Source organism: Macaca thibetana, chromosome 6 (genome assembly GCF_024542745.1).
Source record: "Macaca thibetana thibetana isolate TM-01 chromosome 6, ASM2454274v1, whole genome shotgun sequence".
NCBI lineage: Eukaryota > Metazoa > Chordata > Mammalia > Primates > Cercopithecidae > Macaca > Macaca thibetana.
The window spans coordinates 135,785,867-135,804,511 of record NC_065583.1 but is presented as its reverse complement, the minus strand read 5'-3'; the positions used below and the strand labels follow the sequence as shown (position 1 = coordinate 135,804,511).

Here is an 18,645-nt window from a genome sequence, read left to right as displayed (position 1 = left end):
ATATAATTTACCAGTTGAATAATTTACAGAAAGAGTTAATGAATAACACTCTCATGAAACAAATAATCTGAAACTATAAGATACTTAAAGCTAATATTTAAAAAGAAACTAATGTACACATTTAAAACAAAATACATCTGACTACTGAAAAGACCAAGAGCTTGACTCTACAGAACAGTCCATGACAGCAATCTATTTATATACCTGTAATTTATCTTGTAACTCCTTATTGTGTAAGGTAAGGGAAGCAACTTTTGCTTGCAATAGGGCAAGAAGATCTTGTTGGTCAGCTTCAGAACTTATATCCAATAAGCTATCAGCACCTTGGGAAAGAGAAAGCCATTTAAAATAACATAAAACAATTAAACTCTTATTTCTCTCACCTGAGACAAATTCACTTGCTAGCCTAAGCCAGTTCTTCTTCCTGGTCCTAACTATAAAACGCCCTAGCAACTGGATGGATGAACTAAAATTTTCATGTACTGGGTTTCCTTACTGTGGATTGCTAGCACAATACTGGACACATGTGTATACAAGGCAATTCTGAAAATTGATGAATTTGGTCATATATTTCCTATTCATTTGCTTAAGTGTCATATCTAGTTGTTTTTGGTTCTTCCCTGTGCCTTATAAGTCTCAGTTTTGGGAATTGTTTTAGAAATGTCTCTGGAATCTGGTTTATTTCTTTGCCCCTACCACCATTACCATAATTCAGACTTTATCACTTTACTTGGAAATCCTGCAAACAGCTTCCCAACAAATCTCTGCCCCTCTCCTCTTCCCAGTGAAACTGTACCCTGCACAGCAACGTCAGACCAGTCTTCCTAAAACATACCTTGATTGGGTCATTCCTTTGGGTCAAGTGCTTTCCTTATTTTCCCTCCAAAAATAATTTTCAGATTCCTTTATCTGGGTTCAGACCGCTATGATTTGGCCCCAGTCTACTTCTTCAGGTTCATGACGCTGCTACTTTTCTAGATTCCGGTTTTCCTGAGATTCATGGTTCCCATCACACACTCTACATTCTCAACACATGGCTGATTCTTTCATTCTTTATCCATAGGATCGCCCTGCAGAATCTCTCTGCCTAGAGAATTCTTAGGCATCATGTCAAACTTTGCCCAGTACTTGAAGCATTCAATGACCACTCTAGCATGAAACTGTCTTCTCTGAATCCCACATTAATCCCTGTTGGTAACCACAACTTTCCGACATCCTATTGATTATCATGCTGAAATTACAACTTAAGGAGTGCTATTCAAGGTGCTCACTGAGACGGCAAACTTCCTCCAGAAGGCAATGCAACGTACTGCTTCCTTCATCTAGAAAGTCCTACAAAAAATATGTCAGCTGGACAAAACAATGTGCTTAGTGAAGTAACTGTGTGAATTTCTTGTCCAAACTTAATATTATTACTTCTTGAGGTGGAATCTTGCTCTGTCACCCAAGCTGGAGAGCGGTGGCACGATCTCGGCTCACTGCAACCTCTGCCTCCCAGATTCAAGCGATTCTCCTGCATCAGCCTCCCAAGTAGCTGGGACTACAAGTATGCTCAATAATTAACTACTACATAAAATCTCAATAATTTTATGTAATAGCTAATTTTTGTATTTTTAATAGAGACGGGGTTTTGCCATGTTGGCCAGGCTGGTCTCGAACTCCTGACTTCAGGTGATCTGCCCACCTCGGCCTCCCAAAGTGCTGGGATTACAGGTGTGGGCCACCATGCCCTGCTCAAACTCCCTAATTATTATAGCTAGTACATACTTTACCCACACTTTGAAAAGCACTGATCTGCTTTTTATTTTCTCACAGTCATGTAATGCAAAGATGAAAACTTTAATCTTAACTTGGAAGGATGCAAAATGACCTTTCTTCATAGAAATCCTTGCTTCTCATCACAAGTCTGATGCCCAAATCCCAGCTTTCTGAGTTTCCTTGACATGAAGTCTGGTGAGTATGAAATGAACTAGGGAATTGGGAGCATAAATGCAATTCTAAGAAATAAAAGCTATTTCTAAGATACAGTGAATGTTTTTTGAAGTACTCAATGTAACATTTGTTTAGTTATATCAACACTGATCTCTGCCAGGAATTAGAAAGTTTAATGTTTCTAGGGCCATGTGTGGTGGCTCATGCCTATAATCCCAGCACTATGGGAGGCCAAGGTGGCAGGATCACTTGAGCTCAGGAGCTTGAGACCAGCCTGGGCAATACAGTAAGACCCCATCTCTAAAATAAATAAACATATACATATATACACACATAAAAAATATTTCTATGTTCTACAAATTAAAGGCTCCAAACACCTATGAAATATACAACAGATTAAGACACTGAATGCTAGAGCAAAAATGGACCTTTGAAATAATTTTGTCTACATTTTAAGTGGATTCTAAAGATACTGTATTACATTCTTAGAGGGTAAATTATTCTTAGGAGGCACTCTTTAACAGACACAATGAATTAAATCCTATGATCATAAAGGCAATATGATTACATATGATTTCATGAACATTGTTGTCTTTGCGTGTGTCTACTTAATATCCACAGTAGAAAAGTTAGATGGGGACAGTCATGGAGGTGGCATGGTGGGTTCTCCCTTCATGAAATAATGTGCTGCTCAGCTGCAAAGAGTGTGGTTAGCAGACAGCAGAAGCCTATGGACCTCATCTGAAAATAATGTTTTTAAATGCGTAAGATAAAATATACAGGCTACAGTAACTTAAGAGCTTATTTGGTAACAATAACAAGATCTGGCAGCAGGTCTAATAACTGCCGTAATTTTTAGCAGCAATATTGTAAGCATTTCAAGATATCTGCAGTAACACTAAGGTGATAGGAATTCTCTTGGTGACAAAATCTGGGGCTTCTTGCCTGTACTCATAGTTGAAGGAACTGCTAACATATAGTTTGGGACAAATGAAAGTAAAGATGTATTTTTCAAAATTCAAATTCAGAGACTCTTTAAAATGCAGGTGAAGGCACCCCGAAGTACAGAGCGCATCAGCCTGTGCATTACTGGCAGCTCTGCGTGGACATGCTGGCTCGTGACCTTTTTACACAGTACCCCCGCTTGGCCTTTGCTCTCTTTAAATGGACATGAAACAGGTGGGTTGAAGGAAAAAAAAACAGATGCTTCCTCATCTTACCTGTAGTACTGTCACTTAGTCTGTCTTTGTTTTCTCGTATAGAACTGATCTCAGCCTATTGAAACACAAAAATGACTTAGAGAACATTTCTGAATGTAACATTGCACAAAAGAATCAAGCAGACTTTCCTCCTTGAGCTTATGCAGAGCAGATCTGGCATTATCCTACTAGAAAATCAGCTAGAAAATCTCAAAGAAAGAAGATATTTTAAGCTATACATGAGTAAAAGTGACAATTATCCACTAAGTTTAATTTCTAAAACATTAGAAGTTCCAGAGGGTATATCAGAAGTTTCATTTAGTGAGGACAATGCAAATATATTTAAGATTACAATAATTTTATGTAATTGCTAATTTACTGAGTTATGTACTAAAAACTGAGATGCAAATACTGCTTTCATAGTGAAGTCAAAGAGAAGTTCTATATGTCTGCATTATACATTGATTGAAATATTTTAAAGCAGATTTTTTAGCTTGATCATTTCATAAGTTATCTGCTATTAATTATTAACCTTTCTAAGGGAAATGGCAAAAATATCATCTAGTCTTAGATCGGCAATAGATTCCCTAAAGATTTTCTCTAATCCTTTGTCCCTGAATATCTGTTAACATACTGTAAAAATTCTTGGAACTTCAAAGCCATACTCTCATTTCAAAACATTACAGTGACTTGCTAAAAATTACAATGTGGCATCCGAATGAGCCAGTCAATGATAAGATAATTTTTCAGCCAAGATACCTTTGTAAAAGCCCAAATGCTAAACAATAAAGTGGATTATTTTTAGTAAGCGCTGAGCTTTACAAAAAGCAGTCCTTTCACTTTTATAACAAATTTACTTGTTTTTATATTCTCCACTATATAAGGTATAATAAACTGCATCCAGCTAAAGTTTACAAGTTGAGGAGGTTTTGACAGATGTATACCTATGGAACCAAGACTGTAGTCAAGATAGAGAATCTCTTCATTATGCCTAGAAGTTTCTTCTTGCCTCATTACAACCCCTCCTTGCCCACGTCATTCCTAGGCAACCACAACTCTCTTTTTTTGCATTTCTTAGAATTCCTATAAATGGAATGTCATCCGTATGAATTTTTTGGTGGCTGGCTTCTCTCAGCATGATGACTTTTCCGATTCAACTATGATGTTACTTGCACTACAGTTCATTCCTCTTTATTGGCAGATAATATTTCATTATACGGGTATATTTCATTATCTTTATTCACTTGTTGATGGACATTTGGATTGCTTCCAATTTGGGGAGGTTGTGAATAAAGCTGCTGCAAACATTTGCATACAAGATTGTGTGTAAACATGTAATTTCATTTATTTTGGTAAATATCTATGAGTGGATGGCTGGATCATATATTAGGTTTATATTTAACTTTAATGAAACTTCCAGCTTTCTAAACTGTTAATAGTTACTCCATTTTAGATTCTCACCAGCAGAAAATGGAGTTCTAGTTCTGCCACATCCTCACTTGGTAGTTTTAGTCTTTTTAAACTTTAGCCATTTTAAATATATATCACTTTATTTTATTTTATTTTTTTTTTTTTGAGATGGAGTCTCTGTCGCCCAGGCTGGAGTGCAGTGGCACGATGTTGGTTCACTGCAACCTCCGCCTCCCGGGTTCAAGTGATTCTCCTGCCTCAGCCTTCCGAGTAGCTGGGACTACAGGTGTGTGCCACCACACCCAACTAATGTTTTGTATTTTTAGTAGAGATGGGGTTTCACCATGTTAGCCAGGATGGTCTCCATCTCTTGATCTCGTGATCCAACCACTTCGGCCTCCCAAAGTGCAGGGATTACAGGCGTGAGCTGTGAGCCACCGCGCCTGGCCTAGATACCACTTTTTTCTCCTCCCTAAGCTAACATAGGAATAAATGTCACTTTTTATCTTTTTTGTTTGTTTGTTTGTTTTTTCAGAAATGACAGTCTTTTATACTCTACCTCTGAAAAATCATAATTTGCGATATTATTCTTCGGACTGCATTGCTTCTTTGAGGCACAGTCATATCAGACTATGGTACTAACTATAAGAGTATAGATGCCTTGTCTTATATAGAAATTTATCTGAAGAGTTTATTAGTAAAGTCTAAAGTGAGCGAAATGATAGGTTGATAGAATCTTTTTCAGATTAATGTGTATCCAAGTGAAAAGAAAACATCTTTAGTAATTCCAAATAAGGAAAAGTAAGTAAATATACAATATTGAAATTTCATGTTAACAATTACAAATTTTATTTCCCCCTGAGTACAATTTCTCAGTATGTTAGATAAACAGATATTAAATGGAAATATCCTCCTACTTCCTTAAAATATTTTCCAACCACAAATCTACAGATCCAAGTGGATAAGATGTAATAGATTTTCTAACATTTGTAAAATAAATACATATTACTTTTATAGTCAGGAAAAAAATTAACTATACAATTCTCAGTAAGACAACAGAGGATAACACGCTTCTGTCTCTTTGACTGGAATTAATATAAACTTAATTGGGTAAGAAGACTGGTTATCTAGCAAGCTCTTATCTTTGTCTCTTTTTTAAAAAAACTTTTAAAGCACTTTTTATTTGGAGCAATTTAAGATTTACAAAAAAGTTGCAAGATAGAAACCTTCACTTATTTATCCTGATGTTTACAACATATGTAGCCATTATACATTTGTCAATTGGTAAATTATTACCATCTAAGTTACAGCTTTATTCAAATTGTGACCGTTTTTCGAATAATGGCCTTTTTCTGTCCCAGGATCCAATCTAGGATATTTCATTATAAATAGAGAAGTTCCTGAAATATAATTTTTGGCATTTCCTCAATATTCTGCATTCAGGAAAGAATGAGGAGAATAACAGGTAGAAGCTAGTAACTTCTACACCTTATTTATTTTTGAAAAAGTTAATTTATTTTTTAGTCGACAAATAAAAGTTGTATATATTTACCACATACATCATGATGTCTGCAAATATGTACATAATGTGAAATGGCCATGGAGCTAATTAATCTCATACACTGATCATTTTTTGTGATGAAAACGTTTAAAATCCACTCTCTAAGTGACTTGCAGAATCTAATGCGTTGTTGTTAACTATAGTCACCATGTTGTACCATGGATCTCTTGAACTTATTCCTTTTATCTGGATGAAATGTTGTATCCTCTAGCCAACATCTCCCCAATAACTCCCACCACTCCCCCAATTATTCTACTCTCTGCTTCTATGGGTTCAACTTTTTTAGATTCCATAGAAATAAACTGTCCCTGCTCCCCCACACAAGACACTCGCTCTGTCACCCATGCTGGAGTGCAGTGTCCTGATCCTGGCTCACTGCAACCTCTGCCTCCTGGGTTCAAGTAATTCTCCTGCCTCAGCCTCCTGAGTAGCTGGGACTACAGGTGCCTGCTACCGAGCCCAACTAATTTTTGTATTTTTTTCTTTTCTTTATCTTTTTTTGAGACAGAGTCTCACTCTGTTGCCAGGCTAGAGTGCAGTGGTGCAGTCTCGGCTCACTGCAATCTCTGCCTCCTGGGTTCAAGTGATTCTCCCTTGGACTACAGGCATGCACCACCATGCCCAGCTAATTTTTGTACTTTTAGTAGAGATGGGGTTTCACCATGTTGGCTAGGATGGTCTCGATCTCTTGACCTTGTGATCCGCCTGCCTCGGCCTCCCAAAGTGCTGGGATTACAGGCATGAGCCACCAGCCCTGGCCTAATTTTTGTATTTTTAGTAGAGATGGGGTTTCGCCATGTTGGCCAAGCTTGTCTTGAACTCCTGACCTCTAGGTGATCCGCCCACCTTGATCTCCCAAAATGCTGGGATTACAGGTGTGAGCCACTGCACCCAGCCCTCGTCTCTTTTTTTTTTAAATGAAGAAAATCAATTATTGGTTTGTACATTTAATTTATTCACTCAATTATTTTTTAAAAATTTTAAATTATTATGGATACAATCTAGCTGTACACATTCTTGCTTTGTGGGGTCCATGCCAGAAAAAATAATCAAGGGGTACTTCATGGTGAAAAGGTTGTGAACCAATGATTCAGAAGTATATTCTGTGTTACCCAGTGTTATATAACTTAAAGCAAGTCTATCAGGTATCTTAAAATACAGTAACAACACTGAATACAGAAAGGAAATACCTTGAAGGGTGGTTCAGCAAAAAATACTGATTCCTTTCCTGAAAGTGGCGTCGAAGTTATTGATCTTGGGGAGGAGACATCACTCAACTAAAAAAGAAACAAAATGAAAATCATCAATAAAGAATATATCTTCAAACTCCTCTTCTCCAGTGCTGAAGGATCAACCTGTTTAGCCAATGCAATGAAATCTAACAGTAAGTATCCTTGGCATCAATTAATTCAAGGGTAGGATATTTTCTTTTTTTTTTTTTTTTTTTTTTTTGAGACAGAGTCTGGCTCTGCCGCCCAGGCTGGAGTGCAGTGGCCGGATCTCAGCTCACTGCAAGCTCCGCCTCCCGGGTTCCCGCCATTCTCCTGCCTCAGCCTCCCGAGTAGCTGGGACTACAGGCGCCCGCCACCTCGCCCGGCTAATGTTTTGTATTTTTAGTAGAGACGGGGTTTCACCGTGTTAGCCAGGATGGTCTTGATCTCCTGACCTCGTGATCCACCCGTCTCGGCCTCCCAAAGTGCTGGGATTACAGGCTTGAGCCACCGCGCCCGGCCAGGGTAGGATATTTTCAATGCAGTTCAGCTACTTCAAATACTTTCTGAAAGTTTATAGAATATAACTTTGCTCCTATATTAGAATCAGTTTTTAAAAAAATCTATAAAACTTCCATTGCAGGTTAAGAATATTAATAAGTACGCTAACATACATTTAAAAAATACGAGATGAGCTATTCCTCTCTACTATTTAAATATGGATTATTCTGTTTGTGGCCTATGAATTTTAAAATAACAAATCTCGATGTGTTTTTACATGCCGTTACATAGATTACTGAGCTTCCTCCTCTATGCAAAGGTCACTATAAGCTCAGAAATGAAAACTACTTTTAATATTAGCCAACCTTAAATGCAATTAGAAAGGCAAATACATTCTAGCAATGTTTCAAGAAACCAACTGAAATTCATTTTAACAATTGCCTCACTGGCTACTCATTCTCCCACCCCTTACTAGATCTTTTAATATAAGGAACTAAAAATAAATTGAACTTAAGGGAAAGTTTCTGTGATAAGATTTTGAGAAATTTCCTTGAGCCTTTTCAAAAAGAGCCTGTTAGATTCTGTTTTTTTTTTTTTTTAAATAGATAAGAATCAACATTATTTCCATACTAATCATCAAAATCCTTCTTACCACAATTTGTAATTTAAAACTGCTAAGGAACATGTTAAATATGCACTTAAAGGTCAGTTCTAAAACATTCCTTTTTGGTCTAAACAAAATGACAAATTTATGGCTTTCTTGTGGTGCGTTTATTGACTGTTTGTTTGCTTTTGTTTTTACCTGGGTAGGACTGATAGGAGGTGGTGGAGCTTTGCGTTTTTTTGGAGTTCCACTTCTTTCTGAGCTTATTTTAGAGACTTGGTCATGCTGAAAGTTATCACAGTCCAAAGAATGGAGGTGGGTTAGTTTGGTTAGTAAAGTCTGAGCAAGTAGCTTTATCAAACACATGAGAAAAACCTCAAAAGTTCATGCATTTCTTACTTTATCAAAATCTGAAATCTGCTACCAACCTAAAAATAAATAATATGCATGCGCAAGTATTCTTCTAGCAGCCCATGCTTTAATAGCAAGAAAATAAAAACACATAAGACAAAACCAGATTAGGTTGTTGTGGAGAACTGGGAAAGTAGAGGTTCAGGTCTACTACAACTTAGAATCCAGAATACAATCACAGCCAGCTTTCTCTATTAATGAAAAGCAATGGTATTTCCCACATGTCTGCATTACTTCCATTCCTTTTCTTAAAGACTAAATGAGGGGAAGAGATAACTTCATTTTTGAAGGCTACTGATAAGTAATACAGTTACCACATAAATTTCAGTATTGAGTCTTTGCTGTTTATGATTTCTTCAAGCATGTAGATGTGTAAATAAATAAACACATAAAACCAAACACACACTGTTCGTCAAAAAAACAGATAGTGACAATATATTTTTAGAAAAAACTACACAGTAACAGGGCATACTCAATTTCTACTTTGTGTAACACTACATGACATTCTAGAAAAACCCTAATTAAAAAGAAAAAGCTAACTTCTCTTATTTTCATTAAACAGCTAACGTTTTCTGGCTGTAGCTCTATAGCTCATGTGATATTACAAGTATTTAAAACAGTGTTATTCAGTCACAGAGTTTAAGCCACATCAAACATTTTCACACCAATAGGAAGTATGAGTTAGTACATTTCAGAAAAAGATGAACATATAAGTAGCAAGTTTAAAGTTACATGCTTTTGAAATAAGGCAAATTATTAAGAAAACCTTTACCTTTTTTTTCTTTTTTTTTGAGATGGAGTTTCACTCTTGTTGCCCAGGCTGGAGTGCAATCGTGCAATCTCAGCTCACTGCAACCTCCGCCTCCTGGGTTCAAGTGATTCTCCTGCCTCAGCCCCCTGAGTAGCTGGGATTACAGGCATGCGCCACCATGCCCGGCTAATTTTGTATTTTTTGTAGAGACAGGGTTTCTCCATGTTGGTCAGGATGTTCTCGAACTCCCGACCTCAGGTGATCTGCCAGCCTCAGCCTCCCAAAGTGCTGGGATTACAGGCATGAGCCACCGTGCCTGGCAACTTCTACCACTTTATAACAATGACTCATTTATTCAAAAATAGTTCAGTCCTTAAGTATTTTCAATATAGTCTTTATTACTTTACCAGTGGACCAAAGTGGTTAAATCTGAACATTTTTAAATTCCCACAAGCATAAATGAAACATAAAAGCCGCCCCAAAGATAAATACCTGCTTTGGTTTTGTTGGGGTCTTTAAATCTATAGAGGAAAAAGTGAAAAAAATAACTATAAGAAGCATAATGATTCATATTCACTTTGGGTGGGGGGATACACACACATACACCATATATAATATTTTTTAACACTCCATTTGTCTTCAAGAATATGTTTAAAATAATAAAATATATCATATTGCACACATTCCTTTATCCTTTGGGGAAAATGGAGTGGATAAACTTAAAACAACATTGGCTATTTTCTTTTACATACCAGCATCCTGAGAGATTTTTGATAATAGAAGGCTTTGAATTCCTGCATTTTCTGAGAGTTTGGAATAATGTAAGGCATTGTGTCCAAGAGAATCTACAAGGTTTAGGTCTGCACCCTTTTTAATTAAGGCTTCCACGACGTTAGAGCTGCCAATCTCGCAGGCCAGCATGAGAGCAGTCCTAAAGGAAAAAGGAGATACAAAATTAGTACTAAGAAAATGTAAAAACTCTTTCTTGGGAAATCAGTTGTCTTAAAAAAAGAGAAAAGAAGAATAAGTGCAGTTAAACCTTTATTACACTTAATCGTCGGGGAATTCGAAGTGGAATGCTATCAAGATGAAATTAGTTTTTGTTTTTTTTCTAAAAACTTAAGATTAAATCAAAATATTAAACCATATTTAGTCAAACAACATAATCTTCTTTCTATACTATTTGGCACAATATGATGCGATTTAATTGACTGGCATGAATCTTATCCTTGTTTCACCTCAAGCATTTTAAATAACATATATATTTCTAAGACCATTTCTCCAGATCAACCAATAGGTTTATTTTATTTTGCATAGAAAGTCACAGGAAATTGTTTATTCACATCAGCATTTCATAGTCTCCTCAAGGACTTAGCCAGCAATGATGTCCACAGATGTCTGGGGAAAATTGCTTTAAAGTCAACATAGATTCTTGATTATCAAAAACAGGAGAACTTTCAAAAGGGAAGAAGTTAAAAATCCTTTATAACAAATGATCCAAAATATAGCTGTGATATTTTGAAATACTCCCAGAATGTGGATATCACTGAAGTCACATGATTTCTGCCTAATTCTGGGGTACCTTCCACTTTTGTTCCTGGAATTGACATCTGCTCCATGATCCAGGAGAAAGTGACAGATCTCACTGTGACCATTTTGTACAGCAAGAAGCAGCGGTATATTCCCATCCTAGGAGACAAATTCAGATTGAGATTTTAACTCAGGCACAAAATGCCAGAACTGCAAAAGTCAGCCCCTGTTTTTTGCACATTTTTCTCCTGACTTGGACTGCTGATCTAATATCTGGTCCATCCTGATATTCCGTACCCCCATACAGTCACAACTATATGTTGGCACAACTCTTGTTACGGAATTTTACTGAATGCTAGCTTTTACATAGGAGCTCCAGCTTCTTGGGGCTGCTTGTGCCCTTGGCTATCACTGTTTGGGTGATCACGAGAGAGGGCAGAACACAAAGTGTGTAAAGGCTCAAGGCAAGTGTACCGGGTATACTGAGGGATGGTGCTGGAGAAAGGAAGGGCGTGTCTCCCCACGACACCAGAAGATCCCACTGCCCTGTATGCAACTTCTTCCCAGTGCACTAATGATTATGTATCCTGCCATTCCACTCTTACTAGAAAGTGTACCCTTTAGTAATCTTGCTATGTATCAAAATATAACATAAATTAAGAGCCTATGTCTATTACTAACACATGACTAGATAAAGAAATGGATAGAAAGAATAATTATGTCATGACAATTGCAACCCCTTCGGGAAAAAGGAAATCTAGGTCTCCAACTCATATACAAACTATGTCAGGTGGATTAAGCATTTAAACATTACAATATAAAACAAATGATGAAAAATACTAGAAGAATATACATAAGTATTTTCTGTAATCTTAGGTCTGACACAAACCATAAAGAGAAGTTGTTATTCTGTTTTTTTTCTGGAATATACCCTATAAATCCATCCACAGTGAGTTTTAAGGTAGAAGCATTCACTAGGCAAAGGGAAAAGATGTTACAATATATCCAACTATTGAAAAATACAAGCGCTGCTTAAAGATTGAGTATTGTCATAAAGAATTTCAGACAGATTTCTGGGCACTATCTCTGTGAAGTTAAAATACTTTCTGCTTAGGAAGTACTGAACTTCAAGGAATATGAATTTATTTACATTCTATCTAGTCACTTCACAGTATCTCCATCAAATATAAGTGTATGCATGTCAGTTCTCATGCTGCAACATGAAATTTAACCCCATAACATAACCATGTGATAGGTATATAAATTTATTCTCAAAATAGTCTGGCAAAGTTAAAATAGCCTAGCAGTGGTCTTCAAAGTTGGGAGATTCTGCTTAGAAGGTATCCAAAGTGATAGATGGGGTGCAGAAAGAAAGTAGTAAAATTTCTATTTAGACTTATTTTTTATTTTTAAAAATCAAGAAATTAAGCTTTATTTGTAATTACATTGATGGTAGAAAACATGTATAGCCGTAGAAATAAATATACCTATACAGGAAATATAAGCTGCAAAATGTTTTACTAATGCTTTAGAAGCCAATTAACCTTCTTCCCAGTTTAGGGAAAACAAAAAACAAAAAAACAAAAAAAAAACCATGCAGCTCTCTGCCAGAGCTCATTTAATTTGATATAAACACACTCTTTGAGGCTGAAGCAAATCTGACCGATTTTCAATGTGAAAACAAAATATAAAAACTGTTCTTGGAGTTATTTCTAAAGAGAACTAACATCAGAATCATCTATTTCAGAAAAATCAGATTCATCAAATGAATCTTCAGCCAACAACTCTTTGAGAGTGACGTTAACATCACACATACAAATGCTACATTTTCTAGGATTTGACATTTTCAGCAATCGAGAATTACTATATTTTGTAAATGGAAATACCACTACTAAAAACAGAATGCTATAAATAGAATAATGTCTCGTTTCCAAAGCCAATATACTAGAGCTTTGTGAAAATACTACTAATACAAATGAGATATTTCGTGGCAAAGTTATCTTGAGGTAAATGCTGCATCCCCAAACACCACTGGTGAGTATTCTTGGGGCAAATGAGAAAAGGATTAAGAATAATACATAAATCCATTTTGCAGAAGAGAATCTAGGTTGAAAGCAATAGAATTTTGCCCAATAGTTAGTTGTCTAAAGCAGGAGTGCCCAACACAGGGGCTGCAGACCAGTACGAGTCTGTGGCCTGTTAGGATCCGGCTGCACAGTGAGGAGTAAGTGGCAGGCGAGGGAGCATTACTGCCTATAAGATAGCAGCAGTACTGGAATCTCATAGGAACACAAACTGCATTGTGAACTGAGCATGCAAGGGATCTAGGTTGTGCGCCAATGCCTGATGACCTGAGCTGCAACAGTTTCATCCTGAAACCATCCCCACCCCCATCCATGGAAAAACTGTCTTCCCCAAAATCAGCCCCTGATGCCAAAAAGGTTGGGGACTGCTAGTTTAAAGTCTCAGTGACTCCAGAGGTATCCCACTGAGTTTTAGAAACCAGTGTCTACCTCTACGTCTAGTGACCACCTGGTACTTACCAAATCTTTGAGGTTTATGGGGCTCTTATGTTCGCAAAGAATCTGCACAGCTTGAAGGCAGCCCTGTGCCGCTGGGGGAAGGAAAATATAAACACCACAGCCAGTCACACAGTTATTCACAACCAGGGGTATCAAATACTTAGTTCATATTCTACCCATTCTACATATATTCACTCTAGTTGCATTGAAGAGAAATGGTGTTAGGAAGGTTAAGAGTGAGGTGTTTAAAATTACTGCTTAATTTCAGAGTTATGCTGGCCTAAGGCCAATGACTGCCAGTTGCCTTTAGGCAAATATTTGGTTCAGGTTTTCACAGGACTTAGCTTTTCCACAACTAGCAATAAAACCCATGTGTAAACCTAATCACTCATAGTTTAGTGTCAACGTTTGTCACTTGAAGTTGTGTAATCGTACTAAAACAAAATGTTAGTAAATAAAATTGACTGATGTTCATAATAATCCTCAAATCAAAAAGTCTGTATTACACATTACCTCATATCTACAAGTGCTTAGGAATATCTGTTAGTTTAAAAAGAAACCTTAAATTAGTTAAAATATATTAATCGTGATAAAATTCAGTGGTTAGGTGGCAAAGCAACTGATGAATTCTAGGCATATGCCTCAGTAAAACTCTGTATGTTTTACAAACAGAGTAAAATGGGAATGTCTAGAAATGATGACAGAAAAGAGCACCAGGAATAGTATGGAAGGTTAATGGTTTGAATAAGGAAAAAGAAAAGTTGGTGTTTCCATTGGCAGAAGAAGACAAATAGGAGAATGAAAGTTACCTGCATAATGTAAAGCTGTTTTCCCAGAGCTGTCAACACTTTCGGCTGGGCATTTAGACTATAAGACAAAAATAAATACATCCATATAATAAAATACCCTGCACCAATTCTATTCAGTTCAGACTTTTCCTGAAAGGTATGATGTGGCTTATAAGCAAGACTATTAACATAAATAAGCCTCAACTGCTGTGTTCCAGGGGCCTACAGTCTCCTATGGAGAGGAAGACTTATGTCTTTGGGGTGGGCAAACTCTCCCCTCTTTGCTGCTTCACCTCTCCGTACCTCTCCTTCCCTCATCACTCCAGCACTCCACAGCTAATAGACATGCTCCAGGCTCTCTCATCTTGATCCTATCTTTTCCCCCATCTCCTGCCCTTTCTTCATGAAACCAGCTTTCTCCTAAGGATTACCCACATCAGTCCAGGCACCCTCACCTCCATTCACTCCTGAAACCACTGCAGTTGGGTGTTCCCTCTCGAGTCCAAGGAGATGGCCTTGGTCAAGGTCACCAACAACCTTCATGTTTCCAGTGACAATAAACATTTCTGTTCTCCTCTCTCCAACCTCTCGGCTCCTAGAGCCCTGCTTGGCTCATCTTATTCTGCTTTTCCTCTTGCGGCTCCTCCTCTAGCCAAACAGAAAACCTCAGGGCTCCTCAGTGTTCTTCCTCTAAGCTCTTTTCCCTGGTAAGCTCCTCCACACCCACAGCCTGAAATATCATCGAGAAGAATGGACGCTAGTGACTCCCAAATGTGGAGATCCTAACAGTAACAACAATAACTGCTATGTAAGTATTAGCTCTCATGTGCCACGCACTGTTCAAAGAACTGCTTTAGGTCCCCTAACAACCCGAGGTAGATACTATCATTACTCCAACTTGCACATGAAGAAACGGAGGCACAAAAAGGTTGATAATTTGCTCAAGTCGCAGTAAATGGCAGAGCCAAGATTCGAACTCAGACAGGCTGGGCTAGGGCCTGTATTCTCACTCAAACACAACAGTTGTCATCTTCAAGCGCTAGGCTTGATAACCCACTGCCTACTTCCCATCTCTGCTCTGATGTCTTATTAGCATCTCCAAGGCCCAGCCAAAATCTCTGGTTTCCCCTCCCCAGTGCCCCACCTGCTCCTCCCCGACTACCTTCTCCATCAACAGCATCATCATGTCTAGGCATTGAGCCAGAAACCAGCGACTCAGCTTTGATTCCTTCTCATCCTCCTTCCCCTCCCCGCTGCCCTCGTCCTCCTCCCATATGTAGTGGACCACCATGTCCTGTCAATTTTTTTCTCCAAAACTCACTTCCAATCTACCCTCTACCCTTTCTTGTTCCTGACATCCTTTTTTAGGACAGCGTCTTCTCACTTGAACAGCTAAGGTAGCCCCTGGTAGGTCTCCCCAGTTCTGCATTGTCCCCCTTTTTATCAATTCTCTAAACAATTAGAATTCTCTTTTAAAACTGTGACTCTCACTGTCTACTGAACAGCCCCTCACAGTTCCACGCTGTACTTAGGATGAACTGCAGTGAAGCCCACCATGACATACAAGGCCCTGCATCCTGTGCTACTTTCCTCCTTACTTGCTTTGCCCCAGGCCCACACACTGGCTTTCTTCCTTCCCTGGCCAGCACCTTTCTGACCTCAGGTCCTTTGCACATATTGTTCCACTTGCTTAGAACGCTTTCCTTGTGGATGCTTGCATCCTTCGGAGGTCTGAGCTTAAATATCACCTCCTTCACGAGGCCTCCCATGAACCTCCATCTCTCATTCCTCTCTTACAGAAACCTGTTAGCTTCCTTTTGAACTGCTGTGCAATCTGTAATGTTTATTTGTGGATTGTTTACCAGACTGGGAGCTCCACTGCGATAGGGGCTGCTGTTTGTCACTGCTTGACAAGATGCACAGTGCCCAGGAAACACAGTATGAGAAAGGGCAGGAGGAATAGCTGAGGGTTCAGGGAGGGAGACAGCTCATTTGTTTTTTGTTTTGTTTGGTTTTGTTTTTGAGATGGAGTCTCACCCTGTCACCCAGGCTGAAGTGTAGTGGTGAAATCTTGGCTCACTGCAACCTCTGCCTCCCAAGTTCAAGTGATTCTCCTGCCTCAGCCTCTCGAGTAGCTGGGATTACAGGCATGCGCCACCATGCCTGGCTAATTTTTGTAATTTTTAGAAAAGATGGGGTTTCACCATGTTGGCCAGGCTGGTCACGAACTCCTGACCTCAGGTGATCTACCCGCCTCAGCCTCCCAAAGTACGGGGATTACAGGCGTGAGCCACTGCACCCGGCCTGAGAGAGCTTATTTAAATTTGAAGAATCTCAAAAGGGTCTATTTGTGCTCATTGCCGTGAAAAGGAAGAACTTTACCTTGGTAACCACTGGAGGGGGGAATGGCTCCAGCAGACAGGCAATAAGAGCAAAGGCCTGGAGAGCTCAGGGAGATCCATAAATGCAGAGGGTATAGGAGCGGGGGACAACAGGAGGTAACGGGGATCACAGCACAGAGAGCCTGGGCTACTGAGACAAGAGGCGAAGAACTGGCTAGAGAGCAAAGAGGAACAGGACCTGGGAAAACAGCCCAACAGGAGGACATGGCTGAGGTTTTAACCACCACCCAGGAAGAACAATCTGGATGGTTTGGCAGTGAGAGGAGGTAATAACACACTACCACGCTAGTGAAATGTCTGCCCTTCCGTGGTAAGAAGAATGGAGATTAAGTTACGACTTACCATGCTTTGGCCTAATTTTAAAACAGCACAAGGAACTGTTTAAAGCCTTCAAAGATTCTGAAGAAAAACCAATCCATTTGCATAACCAGATATAAGATTACATTAGAGACTAGAATATCTGGTTCTTGCCCACGAGAACATCCAGCTTGTCAGGTTAATTCTTCCTTTAAATCAGAGTCAGATGCAAAGTCTGGATAGCCAAGCCAGAATAGGAATGGAGATTTCAAACATAAATCAATTACTTAAAAATTGAGGTAGGGCCAAGGATATGGAGGCAGAGCACTTGAGCAATGATTTTCACTTATCCGGAGTGTCTGGTCCCAGTAGAGGCAGGTAAGAAAAGTTCTATTTTAGTTGTCTTCAAAGGGAAGCCTCATAATACAACATCACAGACATTAATCTCTTTTTCTTGAATTTAGCTTCAAAGACCTGTTAAAGTTAAGCATTCTTGGAACTGGCAATAGCTTGCATCACGTAACGCAAGACAAGAAGCTGTGTGATCAACAGACCAGGACAAGTTGAAGAATGTGACCGCATTTCTGCATTAGAATTTCAAAACCAAATTAAAGCAAGATGCTGGGTCCCACATAGTGCTTGTTAAGGCCAAGACAACAGTTCAACAGAACAGACAGTACAAGCAAACACGTATTTTATTGCTCTATGCTGTTCCTGAAAACAGCCAGCTTGCATTTTGACTGGCAACAACTGGATGTTACCGTATAGATGGCTGTTGGGCGTTCATTAAACATTCATCTTTAAAGATTGATGGAAATTGTCATTTTAAGGGATCATTATAAACTTCCTGGCAAGATTATTGAACTAGGGAGTTGGCTGAAAATTATAAAGAAGAATAAAACCAAGGACTTAAACAAAACCCAAGAACTAAAGCTCATCAAGTTACATATGAGGAAATAATGGTTGAAATTTTGCTTCTCAAAGAAGAGCTGCATTCTACTAATGATTTAACAATACTTGGATACTAGAGATCCTGTGTGGTAAGGATCTCCAACAGCTTAGAAGTGGATGTTTTAAAAACTTACACTATTTAGAGGGTGTAAATCCTTCAGCAAAGAAAAGGAGGAACTAAATAAAGGGGAGAAAAAGGCTAGATCCCAAAAAAGACACTCCAATTTTGATTAGATCCTCTTCTCTGCCAGTGGAGTTGCTATGGAGATAATCTCTTCCTTGGCTATCATTTCAATCATGAAGCTTCTTAGGAAACACAGGTTTGGGGACAGTATTTAAATGAGTGGGTATGGAGGGTGTGTTTGTTCTTTCACAAATACGATTACTTTTAAATTGTAAAAGAGACACATGTATAATTCTAAGTTGTCACCAGCTTACCTGAAGGAGCTTCCTGATGCATTCATGGTGGCTGTTCTTGGCTGCAAGGTGTAAGGCGCTGTGTCCTAAATGGATTTTTTCAAATAATAATTCTTTTAAAAAAGGTCACACTTAAAAAAAAAATCTCTTTCTTATCT

General features: G+C 38.5%; 3 protein-coding genes across 11 annotated transcripts in view; all 3 read right to left on the bottom strand.

The window, feature by feature from the left end:
• BRIX1 (biogenesis of ribosomes BRX1) overlaps positions 1-18,645 on the bottom strand; it is a 305,669-nt gene that overhangs the window by 106,946 nt on the left and 180,078 nt on the right. The gene's annotated exons all lie outside the window — the stretch shown is intronic.
• Positions 1-18,645, bottom strand: part of RAI14 (retinoic acid induced 14) — a 174,544-nt gene that overhangs the window by 10,118 nt on the left and 145,781 nt on the right. For 7 of the 9 annotated variants that reach the window (XM_050793812.1, XM_050793811.1, XM_050793813.1 and 4 more), the window contains 10 exons: positions 18,509-18,573; positions 14,442-14,499; positions 13,654-13,724; positions 11,163-11,269; positions 10,333-10,511; positions 10,073-10,101; positions 8,617-8,703; positions 7,293-7,379; positions 3,153-3,207; positions 205-323 (listed from right to left, as the gene is read on the bottom strand). In XM_050793812.1, the coding sequence (XP_050649769.1) occupies positions 205-323; positions 3,153-3,207; positions 7,293-7,379; positions 8,617-8,703; positions 10,073-10,101; positions 10,333-10,511; positions 11,163-11,269; positions 13,654-13,724; positions 14,442-14,499; positions 18,509-18,573 (857 nt within the window). The remainder of the gene's footprint in view (positions 1-204; positions 324-3,152; positions 3,208-7,292; positions 7,380-8,616; positions 8,704-10,072; positions 10,102-10,332; positions 10,512-11,162; positions 11,270-13,653; positions 13,725-14,441; positions 14,500-18,508; positions 18,574-18,645) is intronic. The other 2 variants (XM_050793818.1, XM_050793817.1) reach the window with 1 other exon arrangement.
• The window catches only part of TTC23L (tetratricopeptide repeat domain 23 like), a 155,176-nt gene that overhangs the window by 81,905 nt on the left and 54,626 nt on the right, over positions 1-18,645 (bottom strand). The window lies entirely within an intron of this gene.